This window comes from Petaurus breviceps, unplaced genomic scaffold (genome assembly GCF_028583685.1).
Source record: "Petaurus breviceps papuanus isolate PSGF00001 unplaced genomic scaffold, PetGlider_PUasm1.0 78, whole genome shotgun sequence".
NCBI lineage: Eukaryota > Metazoa > Chordata > Mammalia > Diprotodontia > Petauridae > Petaurus > Petaurus breviceps.
Window position 1 is genome coordinate 4,034,738 of NW_027186502.1, and position 19,835 is coordinate 4,054,572.

Below are 19,835 nucleotides of genomic sequence, written 5' to 3' on the forward strand. Positions count from 1 at the left end.
CTCTCTCTCTCTCTCTCTCTGTCTCTCTCTCTCTCTCTCTCTGTCTCCCCCCTTCCTTTAGGATATTCAGTCCTTGCAATCATGATACAGGGGCCAGTTTAGGAAAAACAGCTCAGAGGTTCTGATTTTCCCGACTATTATACACTGCCTTCAAGAAGCCTCACATTGGGAAAGAATCTAGGGTTCTCATCTCTTGGAAGCAGCTCCGACCTTGCTGACCCTACAAATCAACTGCTTTGTCCCTCTGATGGTTTTAACTGTATCATCCCTCCCTGAAAGAGGAAAGATGATTTTACATATTCTGTTTTCCTTTGGGGGATGAAAGCTACAACAAGCAAAGGCTTCTTGTTCCTTACTACCGGTCCACAGGTGGTCCACTACCTTCTCCTTGGTCAGTCTCTGTATATTAGAAAAGTCCTTTATGGTTCACCTTAACATAATATATATGGCACTTTTTATCCTTGATTTTGCCATTCTTCTTTCCTGTACCTCAGATGAAGGTCTAGGCAGTCATTCCAACCATCCCTACTCTTGCCTTTACACCAAACTCCTTTGGGGTTCCCCCTTTATACAATTCTGTCATGATTCTGTCTCCAGGAGTGAACTGCTGTTTCTTAAACCATCTTCCCTATAAAGGCTTCTCATTCCACAACAGAGGCTTGAACCTGAAAGTCATATTCCCCAGAAGCATCTCTTTTCCCATGTCAGAAGAGTCTCTTGGCCTGCCATACTCATGGCTAGGAAGATGATACTCAGTTTCTTCTTCCAACTTACCTTGAATTAAGTAAAACTGCAGCTTCTGGGTTGGGGTCTTGGAAAGGGTGGAAGACTCATCTCTAATCCAAGATAATTGAAGGTCAATCCAGGCAGGGATTTTACCATCAGAGAAATCGAAGGTTGAAAACTATCACTGAGGAGGCAAAATTGATGTTTCCAAAACAGCGAAGATTATTTGAGTTCTCCTACCTATCAGATCACACCAAGCCTTCTCCCAAAGATCTGTCTCATGTATGCAGAGACATTTTGTAAAATTTTCCTCCAGAGTGACTGTCTTCCACTATTTAATCACAAAGCTTCTGACCATATGATTTCCTTGAATTTCTCTGTTCTTCTGTGGTTTCAGACAAAATTTCTTCTTGAGCTTTACACGTAGAAGTACCTTAATCTATATCTCTGTGAATTCCCTCCTTGTTATCTCTGGATAAAACACACACATATTTATATATATAGTCCTCTATCTGATGTGTAAAATCCTTTACAATCTTGCTCTTCCTATGTTGAAAGTCTGTTTATATACTTCCTTGCATGTGATTGGTTGGTTGTTGTCCTTTGTTCTCAAAGAAGACCAAAATGACATCACTATGTTAGGGTCAAGTTACAGTGTGTCCCGACTGTGACTGATCAGACCAATTACGAGCTCAGAATGTTCCACCAAAGGTTGGGCACAAATAGTTTATGTGAACATTTGGGCTAGATCCTCTAAATTTGCACATCTCACATTTCTTTTGAGCTATTTCAGTTCTGTTTTGCTCATAGAGCACAGCACCTTCTCTGATGCTAGGCAGTCCTGAGCCAGTGTTTCCCCAGGTGCACAATAAATTCCAAAGTTCTTAAGAGAGACCTTGAGAGTGTCCTTGTATCACTTTATAATTCAATGACACTGGTCTGTTTGCTGTTCCTTGCACACAGCACCACATTTCTTACTTGTATCTATTCCCTATGCTTGCAATTTCCTCCCTTCACCCATCTGCTTCATGGTTCCCTGGCTTTCTTCAAGACTCAGGTCTAATTCCACCTTCTTTAAGAACTCTTTCTTGGGGTGGCTAGGTGGCACACTGAATAAAGCGCCGGCCCTGGAGTCAGGAGGACCCAAGTTCGGTTCCGGCCTCAGATACTTAACATATATACACAAAAGAAAAAACTGTGTAACCTTGGGCCAGTTACTTAACCCCAATTGCCCTCCAAAAGAACTCTTTCATGGTCTTATCCCTCCTTTTCTTCCCCTCCTGCACTACGCCACCAGATGTCAGTGTCTTCATCTTGGAGATTAATGCCCATTTACTTTATATGTTGTCTGCATCTAGTTATTTACGTATTGTTTCCCCCATAGATAGTAAGTCCCCTGAAGTCAGGGACTGTCTTTGCCCTTCTTTTTATCTCCAGTGTTTTAGTATAATACCTGGCATGATGATTGATTAAAACTCATTTTTTTTTTCTTAAATTCACTGCTTCTCTAACAATCTTATTTGATTATCCCAACAACTCTCTGAGCTATTATTATTCCCACTTTACAGATAAGGAAGTGGAAATTGAGAGATCAAGTGATTTGTCCACCCAGGGTCAAATAGCTAATAAGTGTTTGAGGGAAGATTTGAACTCACGACACCATGACTCCATCTCTGAAACCACTGAATAGGGAGAAGTAAATTTAGGAAATCTTGTTCTGAAGTTTTTCTTCTCCTTCCATTTATAGGCAGTTTTAGGAAAAATGTGTGCCCTCATTTAGGGCTTTCGGCAGCACCTGCTGCCTTCCTACCTCTTCCTGCCACACCCCTTCCCCCAATCCCCCATTGTCTTGCTTTCTTCATTCTGGTAAAGTGGGAAAGTGAGCTGGATTTCCTACTTAAGAATACTAACATAAGGATTTCAATGGATTGAAAGTTCATAAGAACAAGTATATTAAAAACAAGTTTTGTTCTAATGACAAAGATGCACAAGAGAATTTAGAGGCCAAGCTAATTGATTAAGTTGGCAGAGCTGCTAATTTATTACAAAATATTAAACAAACTTCACTTATTTGATATTACTCTGAGTATTTGAGCAATCAGTTATGCGAAGTATATATTTTAAAATTGGCTCAGATAGAACAGAATCCTATACTAAATAGCTAAATGAATTAAAAATTTTTTGCATTAAATAGAAGTTTTTCTTAAAATAAAAAGGATCTCTCTCTTTTTTTTTTCCACAAAAACATTACTACAGAAACATCTTACTCCTCTGAGTAAGATAGTGATTTACATTGAGTTGCCAATATGTCCTTATCAAGTTTTGCTGCTGTCTTGGCTTATTCTACTGTGCTGAAATGGAAGACTAGAAATCCTTGCAAATGAGATAGTGTAGAACCTCACAACAATGTTTAATTCATATACCCAGAAAACAGTGATAACGACCATGGTGGGTACAAACTTTGGAATTTTGTGCTTTTCCCACCTTCTTTTCTTTGTCCCCCTTATGACCAGGGACTGATTAAGGTAGATAGTCTACAGTTATTAAAAAAGAGCAAAGTTAAACGGGTCCATTCCTGGGCAAAGCCCATGATCTGGGCTTTATTTACCCCTTATTGTAATTTAGCTAAGCAGTACTAAGCAATCACAAGTGCAGCGGTAGCCACACACTTTATCTAGTCACACAAATCTCACAGTAACATAATAAAAAACTTGTCAAGGGGGCACCCAACTTGAAAATGTATCAGTAAAGAGGCTTTCACATTCCTCCTTCCCTCCAATAAAAATTTCAAAACCATCAAGGTGAAATGATGTTAAATGTACTTTACTGAAAGGACCTCCCCCACTTAATAAGTTTTTACAAGGATGTCATGTCATATAATATCAATTAGTCAAACCATCAGGTCCTAGCCAAGTTGTTCTGTCTTCTACATGTGGGTTTTTTTTTGGGGGGGGGGGGGTTGGGGGGGTTTGGTTCCTTAAATGATCCTCATAAATTATGTTCTCCAGACCTGTGTATGGACTAAACATGGTCTATGTGTATTACAGAATGGGCATGGGGAAACCTAAAGCAACATAGAATTTACCCTCCTCACCCCCTCAGCTCCCAAGACCTTTCTATACAACTCAGTTCTATAGTTCTGCAAGTATAGGAGGATTAAGGAAAATAATCAAGAGTCTATTATATGATTATAATAATAGAGTGACCAGGTAGCCTTTTTACTAGGAAGGAATAATCATCTCAGTGAAGACTTGTCATAAATCCTGCCAAGTGAATGTACTTTTGTCTTTCTATCCCTAGCACTGAACTCAATGCCTTATATATGTGCTTAATATGCTTACTAAATTGAACTTTGAGTTTGAATTTTGAAAGACAGCATGGTATGATTTTAAAAGCACTGAACCAGGAGACAGATTCAGCCTAACATCTCTATGACCACATACTAGTCTCTTACCTCTTTGGGTTTTAGTCTCCCCATTTGCAGACTTGGAGCAATACTACTTGCTTCTCACTGGATTGTACTAGACCTAGCAATTTCTGGAACATTCAGGTGCTATATAAATGGAGATTGTTTTTACTGAGACTTTAAACGTGCCAATATTTGTTTCCCAGTGTACAGCGTAGCATGGAAATAACCCTAGTGCCATTTTTAAGTTGATGCTAAAAAAAGTCTCTCTTTTAGTAGTAATTTTAGACATTTGAATTTGGACTCCCGCCAAGTATTTAGAATCAAGTTTTAACTTAGAATGATAAAAAGGAAGCCATTTTACTTCTCCACCGTTGGATATCACACCTTAGGTGAGAACATTTTTATCTGAGTGTACACAGATTTCAGTGGGTAGGAAAAACATTTTCATCATTATTTTTCGCTGACTTCTTACTGAAACTTAGCATTTCCTTCAATTAATTTAAAATCATTATTCTGAGAAGAGATTCATAGGCTTCACCAGACTGCCATAGTAGTCCATGAAACAAAAATAGTTTTAGAACCCCTGCCTTAGGAGGTTCTAAAGACAAGCTACCTGTCATGAAGCGTGATGCCTGATACCAACTGTTCTTGACTTTGGGACTAAATCAGAGATTCATTTAAGCCCAGAATTCTGCCTGAATTATTGTACTCATTGATTTCAAATAACTTGTAATTTCAGAATGAAGAAATTGAAGCTGAACTTCTTCCACTTAGTTGCACTTGAAATAGTGTAGTTTTATAGAAATGTGACCTAAAACATTTTCTTAACTAGGAAAGACAAATTCATTCAAAGGAAAGGATGTTTTTATCAAATAGCATAACAAAATAACTGATAAGAAGATTCTCTCTAATACTCAGAGGGGTATATTCCTTCATAGGTCAGGGGGGGGGATGGGCATACATAGATAACTCTTGTATACAGGCATGAAGGAGAATATATATTAATGCACACAAAATAGAATACTCAATGGAAATACATGTTCCCAGGATACATGCATTACTGGGGAAATTCATGACCTTGCAGAGCTACTGATAACCTCTGGGGGGGGGGGTCATCATGTTACTCTTATCTGCTCATTGTGAATTCACTGTCACAGAGGGATGCTGCTAAATCAAGATCAATAAACATTTATTAAGGCGAGGTGTGAAGTGCTGGGCATACAAAGAAAGGAATAAGACAATCCCTGTGCTTAGGAAGCTTCCAATCTTATGAAAGAGACCACACACACACACACACACACACACACACACACACACACACACAAGCTGAAAAGAGGGAGTGTGTACCCAGCAAGGGGAAGGATGGAGTCCTGCAGCTGGGTTGAGAAATGATCTGAGGATATATGAATTACTGAGTTGATTTCATCTAAGTTTCTAGAGATCGTGAATGTTTTAATGACTGGCTATCTGAAAAAAAAATATTCATGACACACTTTTAAACTCAATTTGCATTATTAAACTTTTCTCCATCACTTTCTTACGCCTAAACTCTAGACTTAACAAGGCGATAGATCAAGCCCTGCTTTGTAGTGTTTGCTGATTCCCAAGGTGCAAATGCTCACACTGAGCACTTAACAGTCTGAGCCAGTCGAAGCTGGCATACCCTTGACATATCCCATCCTCTCTGATGTTCCCTGTCACAGTGTCTTTGCTACTCTCTAGTGCATGTCCCATCATGTCTCTGCTGGATATCTCTATTGTTCCATAACTGCAGTGTTCACTGTGCTGCTCTCTGCTACCATCTGCTGGTCTTCAACTACACAGTCTCTTCAGTGCCATCTGTTCCTCTGCCACTATCTTCTGGGATGCAGTTCCTTTACAAGGAGGAGGCAAGACCTTTTTTAGCTCATGTAGCCCAAGGCCATGACAGCTTGCACCCCATCCAAGCAGCTGGAAAAAGCCAACACAAACTGTAGGCCAACATTGCTTATCCTTCCAATTTAGAAAATTCCCTTTAATTACTGTCAAATCCCTGTTAATCTGTGTTCCTAAAAAACATATCAGGGACCCTACACAACAACAAAAAAAAAACATATCAGGGACCCTACACAACAAAACCCCAAAGGAGCAATGTGGGTATGGGGTGCTGCAGTTCCCCTCAGTCCCCCTGCTTCTGGATGGCAGGCAAATAAACTTCAGAGTAAGGCTAAAGAAGCTAGGTGAAACAGAGCTCTCAGACTCTGCCACTACTGTGCATCCCTCTTAGCAACAAAATCTCTGATCTCTCTCTCAGAGTGGCTACTAGGGAGGTAACCTGGGTAGGCTTCCTGTATCTTAAAATAAGATTGTTCATTCCATTATTCAATCATTCATTTAACAAACATTTATTATACAAAGTGTGCTACACTTTCCTGAGAAAAGGATAAAATTTAACTAAGACAGTCTCTGCCAACATAGAAATTCAGTCTAGCATCCGTATTTTTAGAAGGGCGATTTTCTAGGACTAATGAAAAATATAAGAACATTATTTCTCTAAATATAATATGTAACCATCATGCAACAAGCTAATTATCACAAACTAAGTCTACCTTGTGACCATAAGATCATTTATAGATTATTTGCCGGAGTTAACATATAAACCTTTATATCGGAAATTCCATAGGATATTTAATTCTAATAATACAATTATCTGTCATTTGAATATGTCTATTAGGTAACTGATCTCTGTTTTATGTTTACATTACTAACATCTTGCTTTTTCATCTCCACATCTATTATCTATTAATGCTCACAGGCGTAGGAGTATATTTGCTTTCCTAACTCTGCTACCCTCATGTCTTTGGACTGATTATCTTTTGGCATTTTATATTAACCCCTGGTAAGTGATGTTTTTACTGTTTTCCTTATGCAATATGTGAATAATGTTAGCTTCTTAATAAATAAAAGGGGTTATAAAATTTATTTAATTTGTTGAAAGTATCTAAAGTGCTTTTTCATAAACTACAAAATTAATTAAGGTAGTCAGTGGGGCTAAAATATTGTCATTTTATCATTTGTATTTCTGTTTTTCAAAGTTCTTTTATGATTCTGTCTATTAGTTACCTCATCTTTGACCCACATATTTCATGTCTTGTCATACACTGTTCATCTTTGTAAATATGTTTCCCCTTTTTCCTATTTCTTTGGTCTATCAGGAGGCTTCATATCACAGAAAAGATAAGTATACAGTCATACTGTAGTAAAATCAGAATACTATATACACAAGCTCTCCTTTATTCAGTTTAATTCACTAAATATTTATTAATTACTTCTTGTTTTCAAAATACTGTGTCAAGCCTGGGGAATTTAAAGTTCGACACAATATGGGCCCTGCTCTCAGGACCTATAGGGGTTTACAGTCTAAGGAAAGGACTAATTATTATCCAAGGAACCAGTCAGCAAAGTGCTACCAACAACCTGAGAAAAGTAAGGTCACATTTGCTGATTTTGGGTGGATATTGAGAGGACAAGGAGGAGAAAAGAAGGAAAGAGAATTTAAATGAGCCCTTGATGGAAAAGAGGGACATCAAGCCTGGAGATGGGGGAGGCTATTACAAGTATGGCTTGTGCAAATACATAAGGAAAGAATGAGAATGGAGGATGAAGAATAACCAGATTTGGTTGAAATGTTCAATTCAACAAGCATTTATTAAATGCCTAGTATTTGCCAAGCACTGTGGATACAACACACACACACACACACACACACACACACACACACGCCTTCTCTCAAAGATCTTATGTTCTACTAGAAGAACACTTATGTCAATTAGTAGATAAAAGACATATGAAATAAAGAGAAAACAATTTCTGATGGGGCACCAGCAACCAGAGGGATTAGGAATGGCATCTAGAATGAGGTAGCTGATTCCAAGAGGTGGACGTGAGGAGGGAGAGTATTCCAGGAATGGGGACAGAATATGCTAAGGAATGGAGAGAAAATATGGAATGTCACTTATGGGAAATAGTCAACAGAACAATTTGGGTGGATGATGGGGAGTAAAGTGTAGTCAACCTGGACAGATATTGTAAAGCAATATTAGGAAGGGCTTTCAGTGCCAAACAGTGGAGTTTATAAGTTATGTCAGAGGCAGTACACAGGGAGCCAATGATTATGCTAAGAAAGTGAGCGTAAAGAAGAGGTGAGGGTCCAGGACAGAATCCTGAAGCAAACCCACAAGTAGTGGAAGGACCATGAATAATGAATTATCTCGTAGAGGAAACTGAGGAATCTCTTACTGAGACTGGAGGAGAATCATAACAGAGAAGTCTCAAAAGCCCATGGAAGAGAGAGAATCCAGGAGATTAGTATGAAATATAACTAGTTTTGTGGGAGTCAAATTATGGAGAAGCTTGAATGTCAGAGTCAGGGACTGAACATAAAGATAACACAAGCATTTGACATATCTAAATTTTTATAATTTCAATTTCTCATTAAAGATAATTCCTTGGATTCTAAGCATCATTTTCTTTTCTTTTGAGTAAGGAATTAGCCTGGACTGAAGTATTGAGAAATGGGCTATTCTTTGAGAACCAATAGAAAATATAGCAGTCTTTCAGAAGCAATGTTTATAATGCTTTTGTTCTTTAATATTAATCTATTTTCTTTGGAAGCTATAGTGGTGGACATGGAGATCCAAGGGCATAAGAAATTTGAAATGTTACAGAGTAAAGGAATAGACATAATTAAAAGACTAAGAAAGAGACCTAATGGAGGGGCGGCGGAGATGAAATGAATTGGCATTATTTAATTTGTTGAAGAGAGAGTGAAAGGACTAATTATGCAGAGGATTATGACTAGATATTTCTAGCTCCTCTTAGAACAGAGTGGGTGCAGCAAAAAGAATTTAGAAATTGGGCTGCAACAGAAGAACTACATAAAGAACTTCCAGGAAATGAGGTTTGCTAATTATTATAATGAGTAAAGGAAGAATGCTGGGGAATCTTATTTCAGGATTTTTTTTTTTAACACAGTAGCCAATGATCCCTTAAGACTGCAAGCAGTGGGGTGAATGCAATGACTAGTCAAGAATGACATGAGTGTCCCTGGAGCAAAAATTTGAGTGGGAATTATGACTACCAAATTATATATGTATGTATTTAATCTGCAATTATTACTGCTAGATCCCCTTTATTATCCTCTTGCTATACTTAAAGTTATAATCAAGTAACTCAAAGCATATTTTTCATGAAATGATCTACTTATTTGCCACTTTAAAAATTCTGTGTCTATTACCATGTTGAAGGTATATATTTTTCCCTTTTTCAGGACTGTTAGATCACTATAATTACACTATCTTCAGTTTGTTTTGTATTCTTTACATTAATATTTCATACTCATTATATATCATATAATGTGCCATGTGAAGTATTACATTATATGATATGTATCATATCATATAATACCTATATAATGCATTTATGATATATGAGTATAAGATGTATATTATTTACATATTTTCTAAGATAGCTCTATGTACATATACGTATACAAACATACATATATATATATTCTTCCTACTTCTGCTTATTTCACTGTATGTCTTCCATGTTTCTCTGAATTTTTTATATTCATTGTTTTTATAATAGATTAATATTCTAGTGCCGTTATATGCTGCAACTTGTTTAGTCATTCTCCTGTTGACAGGCATATACTTTGTTTCTAGTTCCACAAAAAGAGCTACTCTGAATATTTTGCCTACTCTTATATTTATTAATGCTATCATCTAACCATTTTAAAATATCTATCATTATATATTATACTTCTTTTTCTCCCCACAAATCTCAATAAAACAAATTACTAATATTCAATTTCTTTCCATCTCACTTTTCGATTCTTATCAGAGCATCCTCAATTTATTTCTAAACCCCAGATATGTAAACATGCATTTTTATAGTTTTTACTAGACACCTTTGGTGTAGTTCTTTCTTCAGACAAGGTCCATTTAATTTTTGGCAGCCACAATCAGGGTAAACCCAAAGATAACACAAATTTCTACTTTTCAACTGAGATGGTACCTTCTAAGAGTAGAAACACAACTTTCTGACCTTCACACATTTCAGTCAGTCAACCATTACATATATCTTGATCATTTGCTATACACAGACTTGTACTAGCTATTGTAAGGGATGCAGAAGAGTAAGGGATAGACCCTGTCTTAAAATTCCTGTTTAAGATGAGCAAACCGTTCAAATGTCCTCCGTTTAGTGCGCTTTTTAAAAAAATCCTTCTAAGAATTCTACTTTTTATCCTAGCTATTTCCATTTGTTGACTACTCATTGTTCATTCTTTCAATTTGCCCATCTCTATGTATTGCTTAATACCTCCCATCACACTATTTTAGATTTATCATAGCATCGTTTTTCTAACATCCCCTCCGGCCTCCTATATAAATTATTCACTTCCTACAAAGGACTTTGTACTCTGTGGGTTTTCAAGTAAATCCCTATGCTGCTTTCCTTGTTTTGTATAGAACTCAAGAAAATCTCTCTCTTGGTTTTGGTTGAATTTTTTCTTTTTAAAGGCCAGAAGACAGGTGCAGGGGAGTAATATCAATGTGGAGTACCATTTCCCAGTTATGTTAATCACAGGAATATTTCTTATATCAGTGATATCAGATTTTGTTTACTATTTAAAGCAAACATCAGTTTCAATAGGGTCTGAGATCACCACACCCACAGTGTGGTGAATTATTCATTTGGTTATCTTGAGTCCATAGCACTTTCCGTTATCAGCATGAAACAACATAGCTTCTACTGCTCATCTTTGCTTCGAATGAATTTGTGCTCCATTTCTGTTTTGGAAATTATCAGTTGATTTCTTTTGAGATTATTTAAACTGTTTTTTTTTCCTGTTTATCTCATTGCATTCTACGTAATACTTATTTTGAGAATCCATTAAAATATTTCAATGAAACTTCAGTATGCTCTCATACCTTCATAATTTTTCTTTTAGATGAATTCCAGTTTGGTTGGTTGTCCTGATTTGCCATTTTCATTGAGATTTATAAATGCATTTTGACTACCTGAATTCATTCAATTTGACATTGGGGAAGGTTTTCCCTAGTATCAAATGAGAAGTGAAATGCTGAAAAGAAATTCTTCATTCTTCATATTTATGCTATATAACAACACTTTTTGAGATAGGTTCTTTAGAAAATAATTCACTATGCTTAGAAAATAGTTCCAAATTGGCATTTTTCATTATTGCAGTGTAGAATATCAGATGGGGAAATAGCCATGGAGCTCGGAAGACCTTGGTTCAAGTTTAGCCTCAAGTCAAGTCAACAAGCATTTATTAAGTGCTACTGTGTTCCAGGCCCTGTATTTAAGCACATAGAAAGTAAAAAACCATCCCTGTTCTCCAAGAGCTCGCATCTAAATAGAGATAATTGAATCCATGAAAGCTGTTAAGATTACGAGGTGAAATAGTATAGAGGAAGAAGGGAGAACCCAGGAGAGAGCCTTGAGGGACACCCATGGTTATTGGAGGTGACCTAGATGAAGATTTAGCAAAGGAGATTGAGCAGGAGAGTTCAGATATATAGGTAAAAGGATGAGCAAGAGAGAACGGTGTCATGAAAACTCAGAAGGGGGGGGGCATCCTATAGGAAAAGATGCTGAATAGCATCAAATGTAGCAATAACAAATCCAGAAGAATAAGGATTAAGAAAAGTCTATTAGGACAATTAAGAGATCTTTAGTAACTTTGGAGAGAATGATAAGATCAGATACTAGACTGCAGAGAGTTAAGAAGAAAGTAAAACAACTTTGAGTGACTAAGTCATTTTTACTCTTATAAATACCAAATTAACTACCAAGTATCTATGAAGACACTATCTGCATCCAGAGAAAGAACACATGATTAGAAGTATGCATAGGATGATTTTACATATCTGTATACTTGCATAAATATATACATACATACATATTTGTGTCTAAAGATAGCTATCTCTTGGGAGGGGGAGGGAAGAAAAAAGGGAAAAAAGAAATTTACATGATAACTTTATTATATATTTAAAAGGAATAGCACGATGTTCATAATAGATTTGCAGTTTCGTTGAAATCATCATTTTGTTACATTATGGAAATGCTTGTTTATTCCATAAATTAAAAAATAAAATAAATAATTTTTAAAGAAGAGAGTAAGAGGAAAGGACACATGCTGCTACATACTATGTGACCCTGGGCAAATTACTTAACTTTTTCATGCTTTAAGCAACTGTCTAGTACAGTAAGTGGTTTTCAACATTTTTTGTTCTACAAACCCCTTTCAACAACAACAAAAATATATTGTGACCCCCCCAGGGTGATTTAATATTATATTCATAATATTCTGTGATTATTTACTGCATAAGGCACCATTAAAGAACTGTTAGCACAAACCTCTTGAAGTTTCCTGAACCATTAAATAGGAACTATTTTGGTTTGATGACTACAGTTACAAAGAAAATGCTGACTTGGGTTGAAAGAAGTTGTTTCCATGTCTGCGAGTTCTCTGTATCAATGAAATAAGAGATCCAATCCCTATCCCTATTGCCACTTTAATATACATTATACCTTCTTACAAGACAGTCAAATTAAAACTACTAGAAATAAGTTTCTAGTGGATTAAATTTACAACTTCAGTTTTGGATTAGCATTGTAATTTAAAAAGCCATGAGCAAGTAGGGAAATTCTCATGATGATGCCATCATGTCTGTCATAATCCAGCATCTAAAAATTGGCTGTTCTATAAATTCAGGATGAGCCAAACAAAACATTGCAAACTAGTTCTGCTCAAATTATAGAAATACACATGCCACTGATGATGAGACAACTGAAACATTGGTATATAATGTATATTGAGATAAAAGTTGATTCAGGCCATATCTACAATGCAAAAACATAATGTGATTCTACCTCCTCTATAACTAGATGTCTAGCCAGCTCCTGAGTGGTGATTGCAGATTGAGGTTTCATTGCTCAATGCATTCATGTTGCCATCTCAATTTCAGAAATGGATTTATTTTCTTCTCCATCTTCTATTCCTTTGCCAAGAATCAATAGGAGTTCTGATTTAGTTAGGAATGATCCTTATACCTAGTCATAAAATCTGTTGGCAGCTTCATATATTTTCCAAAAACGCTGTCTACTTTCAGTTTTTAAAACTTTCCCTAGAATAAAATGAAAATGAAATGTTGAAAGGAAATGATCTAATAAAGAAATTAGATAAATCACTTCTTGTCAATCCTTCTTCAACTCAATCCCATCCGTAGCCAGTCTTGCCTGCAAGCAAACATTTTATTAAAATCTTAAATGTATTTAAAACGAAATCTTAATGCCTAGGTTAAAAACTGTGTTAGACTCAAGAGAGTCGGGAGATGTTTTAATATGTACAGGATGTTAAGTGGGAGCATAGGGGAAGAATACTTGAATGATTCTGCTTCCTACTGCCCATGACCATGGGTGAGGAAAAGGGAGAGGAGAAAGAGAACTGTAGAATGATTTGCATCCCACTTGGGAATGGGCAGGAAACAAAATCTGCCAAGGACAGAAGAGCAAAAGCCATCCTTCCCATCTACTTTCTTTGCTTCCCTCTCTTCTTACCAACATTTCCCTCACCTTAGGCTTGATGTGTCAGATACCTCATGTGCTGGAAAACTAAAATGAAAATATTCATTTAGTAAAGATATTTTACTTTTTTGTTTGGAACATTCAGCAGTACATCAATCTGATGCCTTCAACTGGAATTTAAACTGGTGTTTCTGACAACATTAACATAACTGGTGATGTACTAAACTTTATTTTCATATATCAATATCAAATATAGTTTATTTTCCTATATTCTTATGAAATCATAAAGCTGTTGAGCTATAAAAGACTTTAAAATAATTTAATCCAACCCTTTCATTTTATCCAAAAGGAAAATAAGACGCCTATAAGTTAAATACTTGCCCATGGTCACATAGCCAGTTAGTGGCAGAGTTGGACTAGAGTTGGACTAGAGACCAAATGTTTTCACTTTTCATCCAAGGTGATTATCATTCTGAATATTTTCATTAAAAATATAAAAAGACCAACTTGATATGAACATATTTTAAACTTTGCTTTAAAGTAGGTTGTTAGATCTTGATGGGACTTTGAAAGTGAATTATTCCAATACCCTCATTTTATAAATGAAGAAGCAATAACTTAGGTCAAGTGATTTGTCCAGTGTCACCAATTTAGTTAGAAGTAGAGCTGGGGCTCCTGACTCCTATTCCTTTGTTCCCCCTCTCTTGCTTTACAATCTTCTTGCTTCTCCTTACATTCTATCTCCCCTCTCTGTACCTTTGCAGTGACTTATCTCCCATGCCTGAAATACAGGCACTCCCATACTCACCTCTGCCTCTTAAAATCCCTTTTTTAATTTTGAAATTCTGCTTAAACTCCACATTCTACATAAAGTATTTCCTCATGCATCAAGACCCTAGTGCACCCGCTCCAAAAATTTTACCTTGTATTTATTATGTCTATATTCTTTATATACTTATCATGTGTTGTCTCCTGTGATAGAATGTAAGTTCCCTAAGGACAAGGAATAATTCATTCCTGTCTTTGTATTTCTCCAGTAATTCATATCAACAGATTATGAACCAAGATGTTTAAAAATTTGTTTAAGCCATTATTCTGCTATATTTCTGAAAATTAAATTAACACTGTTTAATTACTGGTTACTTATAATGTATTTTGCAAGTAATGCAATGCAATTTATCCTTAACTCAGAAAAATCAAAAATAGCATTCATAAGCAAATAAATTGAATTTTCAAAGTAATATTCTCCCCGTTGGGCAATAACAGTATCAAGATGAATACACATGCACACACACAGACATATATGTGTATATACACACATATGTATATGCATACATAAGTATATACATATAACATATATCAAGTGTGTATATGTATATAGTATACATAGCTATGATGTAGTATATATGATACATCATGATATATTACATATATCATCAAGTGTATATATATACACATATATATATTTTTTAAAGCAATCGGGGTTAAGTAACTTGCTTAAGGTCACACGGCCAGTTATTTCTGGATGTAGATATATTTTTATATGTAATATACATATTAGCTTCATCAAGGCAGTGTTCTTCATATCACTCACACACATATACACACTCATTGATATTATTACTTTAAGTTCTAGGCCCTAACCAAATTTTTAGAAAAGATTGTCTTAACTTCCGTTAAATGCAAGATAAACAGAGTGTAAGTATAGCTTTAATATGCACTAAATCTTTTGGGACAACAGTATTTATCTTTCCATAAGATCAAAATCTTTAAACTGCACTAAGACTTTTAGGACAGCATCTATATTTCTAGCGGAGTGCAGGATTCCAAGCTTTTGTTTTCCTTTATTCTGCCAGGATGTGCCAGGGTGGTTTTGGAAGCAGGTAGAGCTGATATATTTTTTTTGTGCTTAGAAATTTTAGCTATATATTTATAAAACCTGGAGTTTCTCTACTAAATGCAACCTGAAAATATAAGAAAAGATAAAATATAGTCATGTTCCCAGGGATCAAAATTTGAAAGATTTTTTTTAATTAGACATCTCAGATTACAACCATCATTTTCATTTTTAGTAAAGTAGCCAAACTTGAAATAGTTTTTGATTAATATTAAATAATTTTGTGTAATTAAGGAAAATGCCCTCTAACTCAAGTCATTATGTTAACCAGCTATTTTGCCCAGAAAAAATATTTTAATAATTTTGTTATTATCATTATTGTTATTTACAGGAGTAAAAATGGATTAAAGAAGAGGAAATTGACTAAGTAAGTTTCTCTGGATATTTTTTCTCTTGATGACTTATGTAAATATATCTATGTGAATGTATTGACAAGTCTTAGCTAAATTACAAAAGGGTAAAAGTCTGCAGAATGATGTTTGGGAAACAAATGTATCCTATAATGTATAACAAGTCTGTATACTGAAAATGAATAAAACTTAGCCAAGAAGTTATGTGACTTATATTATGTTGGTAAGATCTGGGTTTAAACCCTGCGTCTAATACTAAGGTAAGCCATTGAACCTCACTGACTCAAAAGTATTAGAAAACTAAGAGATGGATTATGACCTGTGGTGGTGGAGAAACTTCCTCCACCTGAGGAATCATAGGTTCTTCATGAAAATACTGAGAAAGCATGTCATAGAAGAAACCATAGCACACAGGAAAATCAGGAAGGAAAAATTCAAACTGAAATATCAGAAAAATTCTGTGAGAATTTTTTGTTTTGGGTAACAGAAATTTTGCAGAGTAATTTTGACAATTCTCATCCAATAGACCATCTAAGACAAGACTAGCAAACAAAAAAGGTATGAGCAGTAATCTGGATGTTTTGTCAGCTTACAGTTTTGATTCAGTGATTGTATTATGGAAGATCTTTTTACCACATTTGGTATATAATAAATACTTCTGAAAGTAGTGTCTCAGACAACCTCAACAAATAACAGCAAAAAAAAAAAAAAGATTTCTCTGGAAACGTATTTCAATTATCCAGGAACAGTTAAAGCAACAGAAGCAGGATTGCAATTGTTAAAGATTAACAGTTGCTGGGTTTCCATAGCCTAATTATCCATTCCCTTCAGGCTTTTCCTTCATTCAAAATAAAATTGTTTTAAATTAAAAATGGGGCATTTATGCAAGCAATTCACTCTTGATATTTGCCTCTGGTAGAACATTGGATCATTACTAATTGCAGGCAAAAAAGAGGGGAAGGGTTAGGCTAAGTAATAGCAAATGCAGGAATTATCTACTCCCATTGGCAGTAGCTATGGAAAGGATGATATAAAACAGTGGGTAATACAAAAACTGTTCATCGAATAGATGAAAATTAATACTATTAGAATTCTTAGAATTAATTTTATTTTTATCTCACACTTTTCTCCTTAATTATTTTTTCTCTAAATTAACAGAATGCCAAATCAAATGCTTTTGTAATCAACAAGCAATGAGCACAGGGAAATCTTGTATTCTCTGCATCTTTCAGCCAATTTATAATGGTAAAGATTTGATCTTATGTGGAATTTTACCTGAAAAAATCTATTCTCCAATATTTTCATCAAAATTTCCCTCAATGTTTGTACAGACTTTTAATAAAACATTACTTAGATGGGAAAATAGGCATAAGAAGTCGACATTCCCATAGTCATGTCTTATGGGCAATGATAAAGGCTGATTCCCCCCCCACCCCATTTCTTTGATATCTTCTTTTCTCCTTCAGAAACCTTGAGAATTGATCTCTCAAAACCCTCAAAATTGTGTTACCTCCATTACAGACTTTTTCTTTGAAAACTTGGTATGGTTCTTTGTTCCCTTTAATACCATCTCTACCTCCTCTATAACAAGCACACAAAAGCCTGCGATATTAGTTTCTGTTAGTGGTGGCTTCACTGTCCTTGAGGGTGAAAACAGTTCATTATAAAAATATTTACAGACTTTTTCCATTTTCATCTTTTGGGGGGATTTTAATTCCAGTTTCATCCTTAAATGCCTTTGATGTGACTTTGTTACTATAGCACCTTTCTGAACTGATGCATCAACTTCTATTCACATTACCAGACTGAATCTCTAGAAGATAGATTATTTCTGCCCTCAGGGTTCTAGGGGGTAACCCTGAGCAATTAGGGTTTCTAATGCCATCAATCACAAGTCTTCACCCAGTGTGATTCACCCTCCATAGAGTTAGCTTTTACAAAGCACTATTTGCTAAGAAGATACAGCAAGAACAGAAGTAATAGAAACATACCCAAACCAGGGCACGCTCTCCCTTCTGTACCTACTAAGTCTCTGAGGAGGGTGGACTAAAATTAAAACATGGAGGTGATACACATGTGGAGTACCTCACAATTCCTGGCTGTGGAAGTCCTTTTCTTCCTTTTGTGGAGTCCCCACCAAGTTCTCTTCTGGGTGTGATGCCATAATCACTTCCTTCATCGGCTGGGCTTGCTCCTGGGTCAAGTAAATCTCCACTCAGGGTTAGCTCTTCGTGAGAGTCAGCTACTGCTCTTACAAGCTCTGGTGGTCTCTTCTACCAATTTTTAGATAGTTCAGGAGTTTCCTGATAGCTCTTCTGACTTTTTTTGAGACTGGGTCTCTCTAGTTCACCCACACTACAAGTGTTCACGGCCTAATCCCATTACTAATGGGCATGGGAGCTTTGACCTGATCCATTTCTGTCCTTGTCAGGATCAGTCCCTTTTAGGTAGCCTGGTAGCCCCCTGTTCCCAGTGTCTTACCATGTCAGTGCCAGACTTAGTATGGACAACCAAGCATCTTAGGCAACTGTAGCTCAGAATTCCTGACCTCAAGTGATCCATTGACCTCAGCTCCCTCAGTAGCAGGTACGGCTATCAAGCTGATCCATTTTGTCAGGGGTTACTCATTCACCTAAAATAAGGAAAGAATAAGACACAACAGAATGAGGCACCATGGACTCTAGCATACTTGGCTTCTGCTGCTGTTCCTCCTTTCAATTAGAGGCTTATAGCAATTATTTTTTTAACAGTATTTTATCTTTCCTAATTACATGTAAAGACACTTTTCAACTTTGATTTTTATAAGATTTTGAGTTCCAATTTTTTCTCTTCTCCCCATCCTCCCCAAGATAGCAAGAAGCAATCTGATACAGGTTATACATGTGTAATCACGTAAGATATTTCTACATTAGTCATGTTATGAAAAAAGAAACAGAACAAAATAAAAAACACAAAAAAAGAAAGTGAAAATATTATACTTTGATCTGCATTTTGACTCATATTAGTTCCTTATCTGGATGTGAATAGCATTATCCATGTTGAGTCTTGGATTATCTTGGATTGTATTGTTGAGAAGAGCAAAGTCTATCATAGTTGATCACCATACGATATTGCTGTTATTATGTACAATTGTTCTCCTGGCTCTCCTCACCTCATTCAGCATCAGTCCATGTGAGTCTTTCTGGGTTTTTTCTGAAACCCACCTGCTCATTATTTATTTATTTTTCTTAGGTTATACATATGTAGTCATGCAAAACATATTCATAAAATGGAGTGAAAGAAAACATATACAAGAAAAAAAACTTGAAGAAAAGTAAAAAAAAAAAGTATGCTTCAATTTGTGTTCAGACTCCAAAAGTTCTTTCTCTGGGTAGTTTTCGTCATAAGTCCTTCAGAGTTGTCTTGGATCGTTGTATTGCTGAGAATAGCTAAGTCATTCACAACTGATCATCTTACAATATTACTTTGTACCCATTACATTTTAATTTGCATTAATTCATGCAAGTCATTACAGTTTTTTCTGACAGCATCATTTCTTAAAGCACAATAATATTCCATCACATTCATATACCACTTGTTCAGTCATTCCCCAGTTGATGGGCATCTTCTCAATTTCCAATTCCTTGACATCCCCTCAATTTCCAGTTCTTTGCCACCAGAAAAGGAGCTATAGCAGTTACTTCTTGGCTGAAAGTCACCAAGAGAGAGAACAAGTATAAGAAAGGTCAAGGCAGGACATATTGATCATGTTGTAGAACTGAGTTGTAGTTCTGTCTTCAGTCCCTCTGGCTTTGAAGGCAATTAGAAACTCATGACCACTGTACCAATCCCTCAGCCAACATGTTCAGAATAAAGGTAA

General features: G+C 35.9%; 1 protein-coding gene across 2 annotated transcripts in view; it reads left to right on the plus strand.

Annotated features, from left to right (window-relative positions):
- PTPRO (protein tyrosine phosphatase receptor type O) overlaps positions 1–19,835 on the plus strand; it is a 215,492-nt gene that overhangs the window by 152,842 nt on the left and 42,815 nt on the right. The window contains exons 17-18 of one of the 2 annotated variants that reach the window (XM_069106126.1): positions 6,930–7,013; positions 15,958–15,993. In XM_069106126.1, coding sequence (XP_068962227.1) covers positions 6,930–7,013; positions 15,958–15,993 — 120 coding nt within the window. The remainder of the gene's footprint in view (positions 1–6,929; positions 7,014–15,957; positions 15,994–19,835) is intronic. The other variant, XM_069106127.1, reaches the window with a different exon arrangement.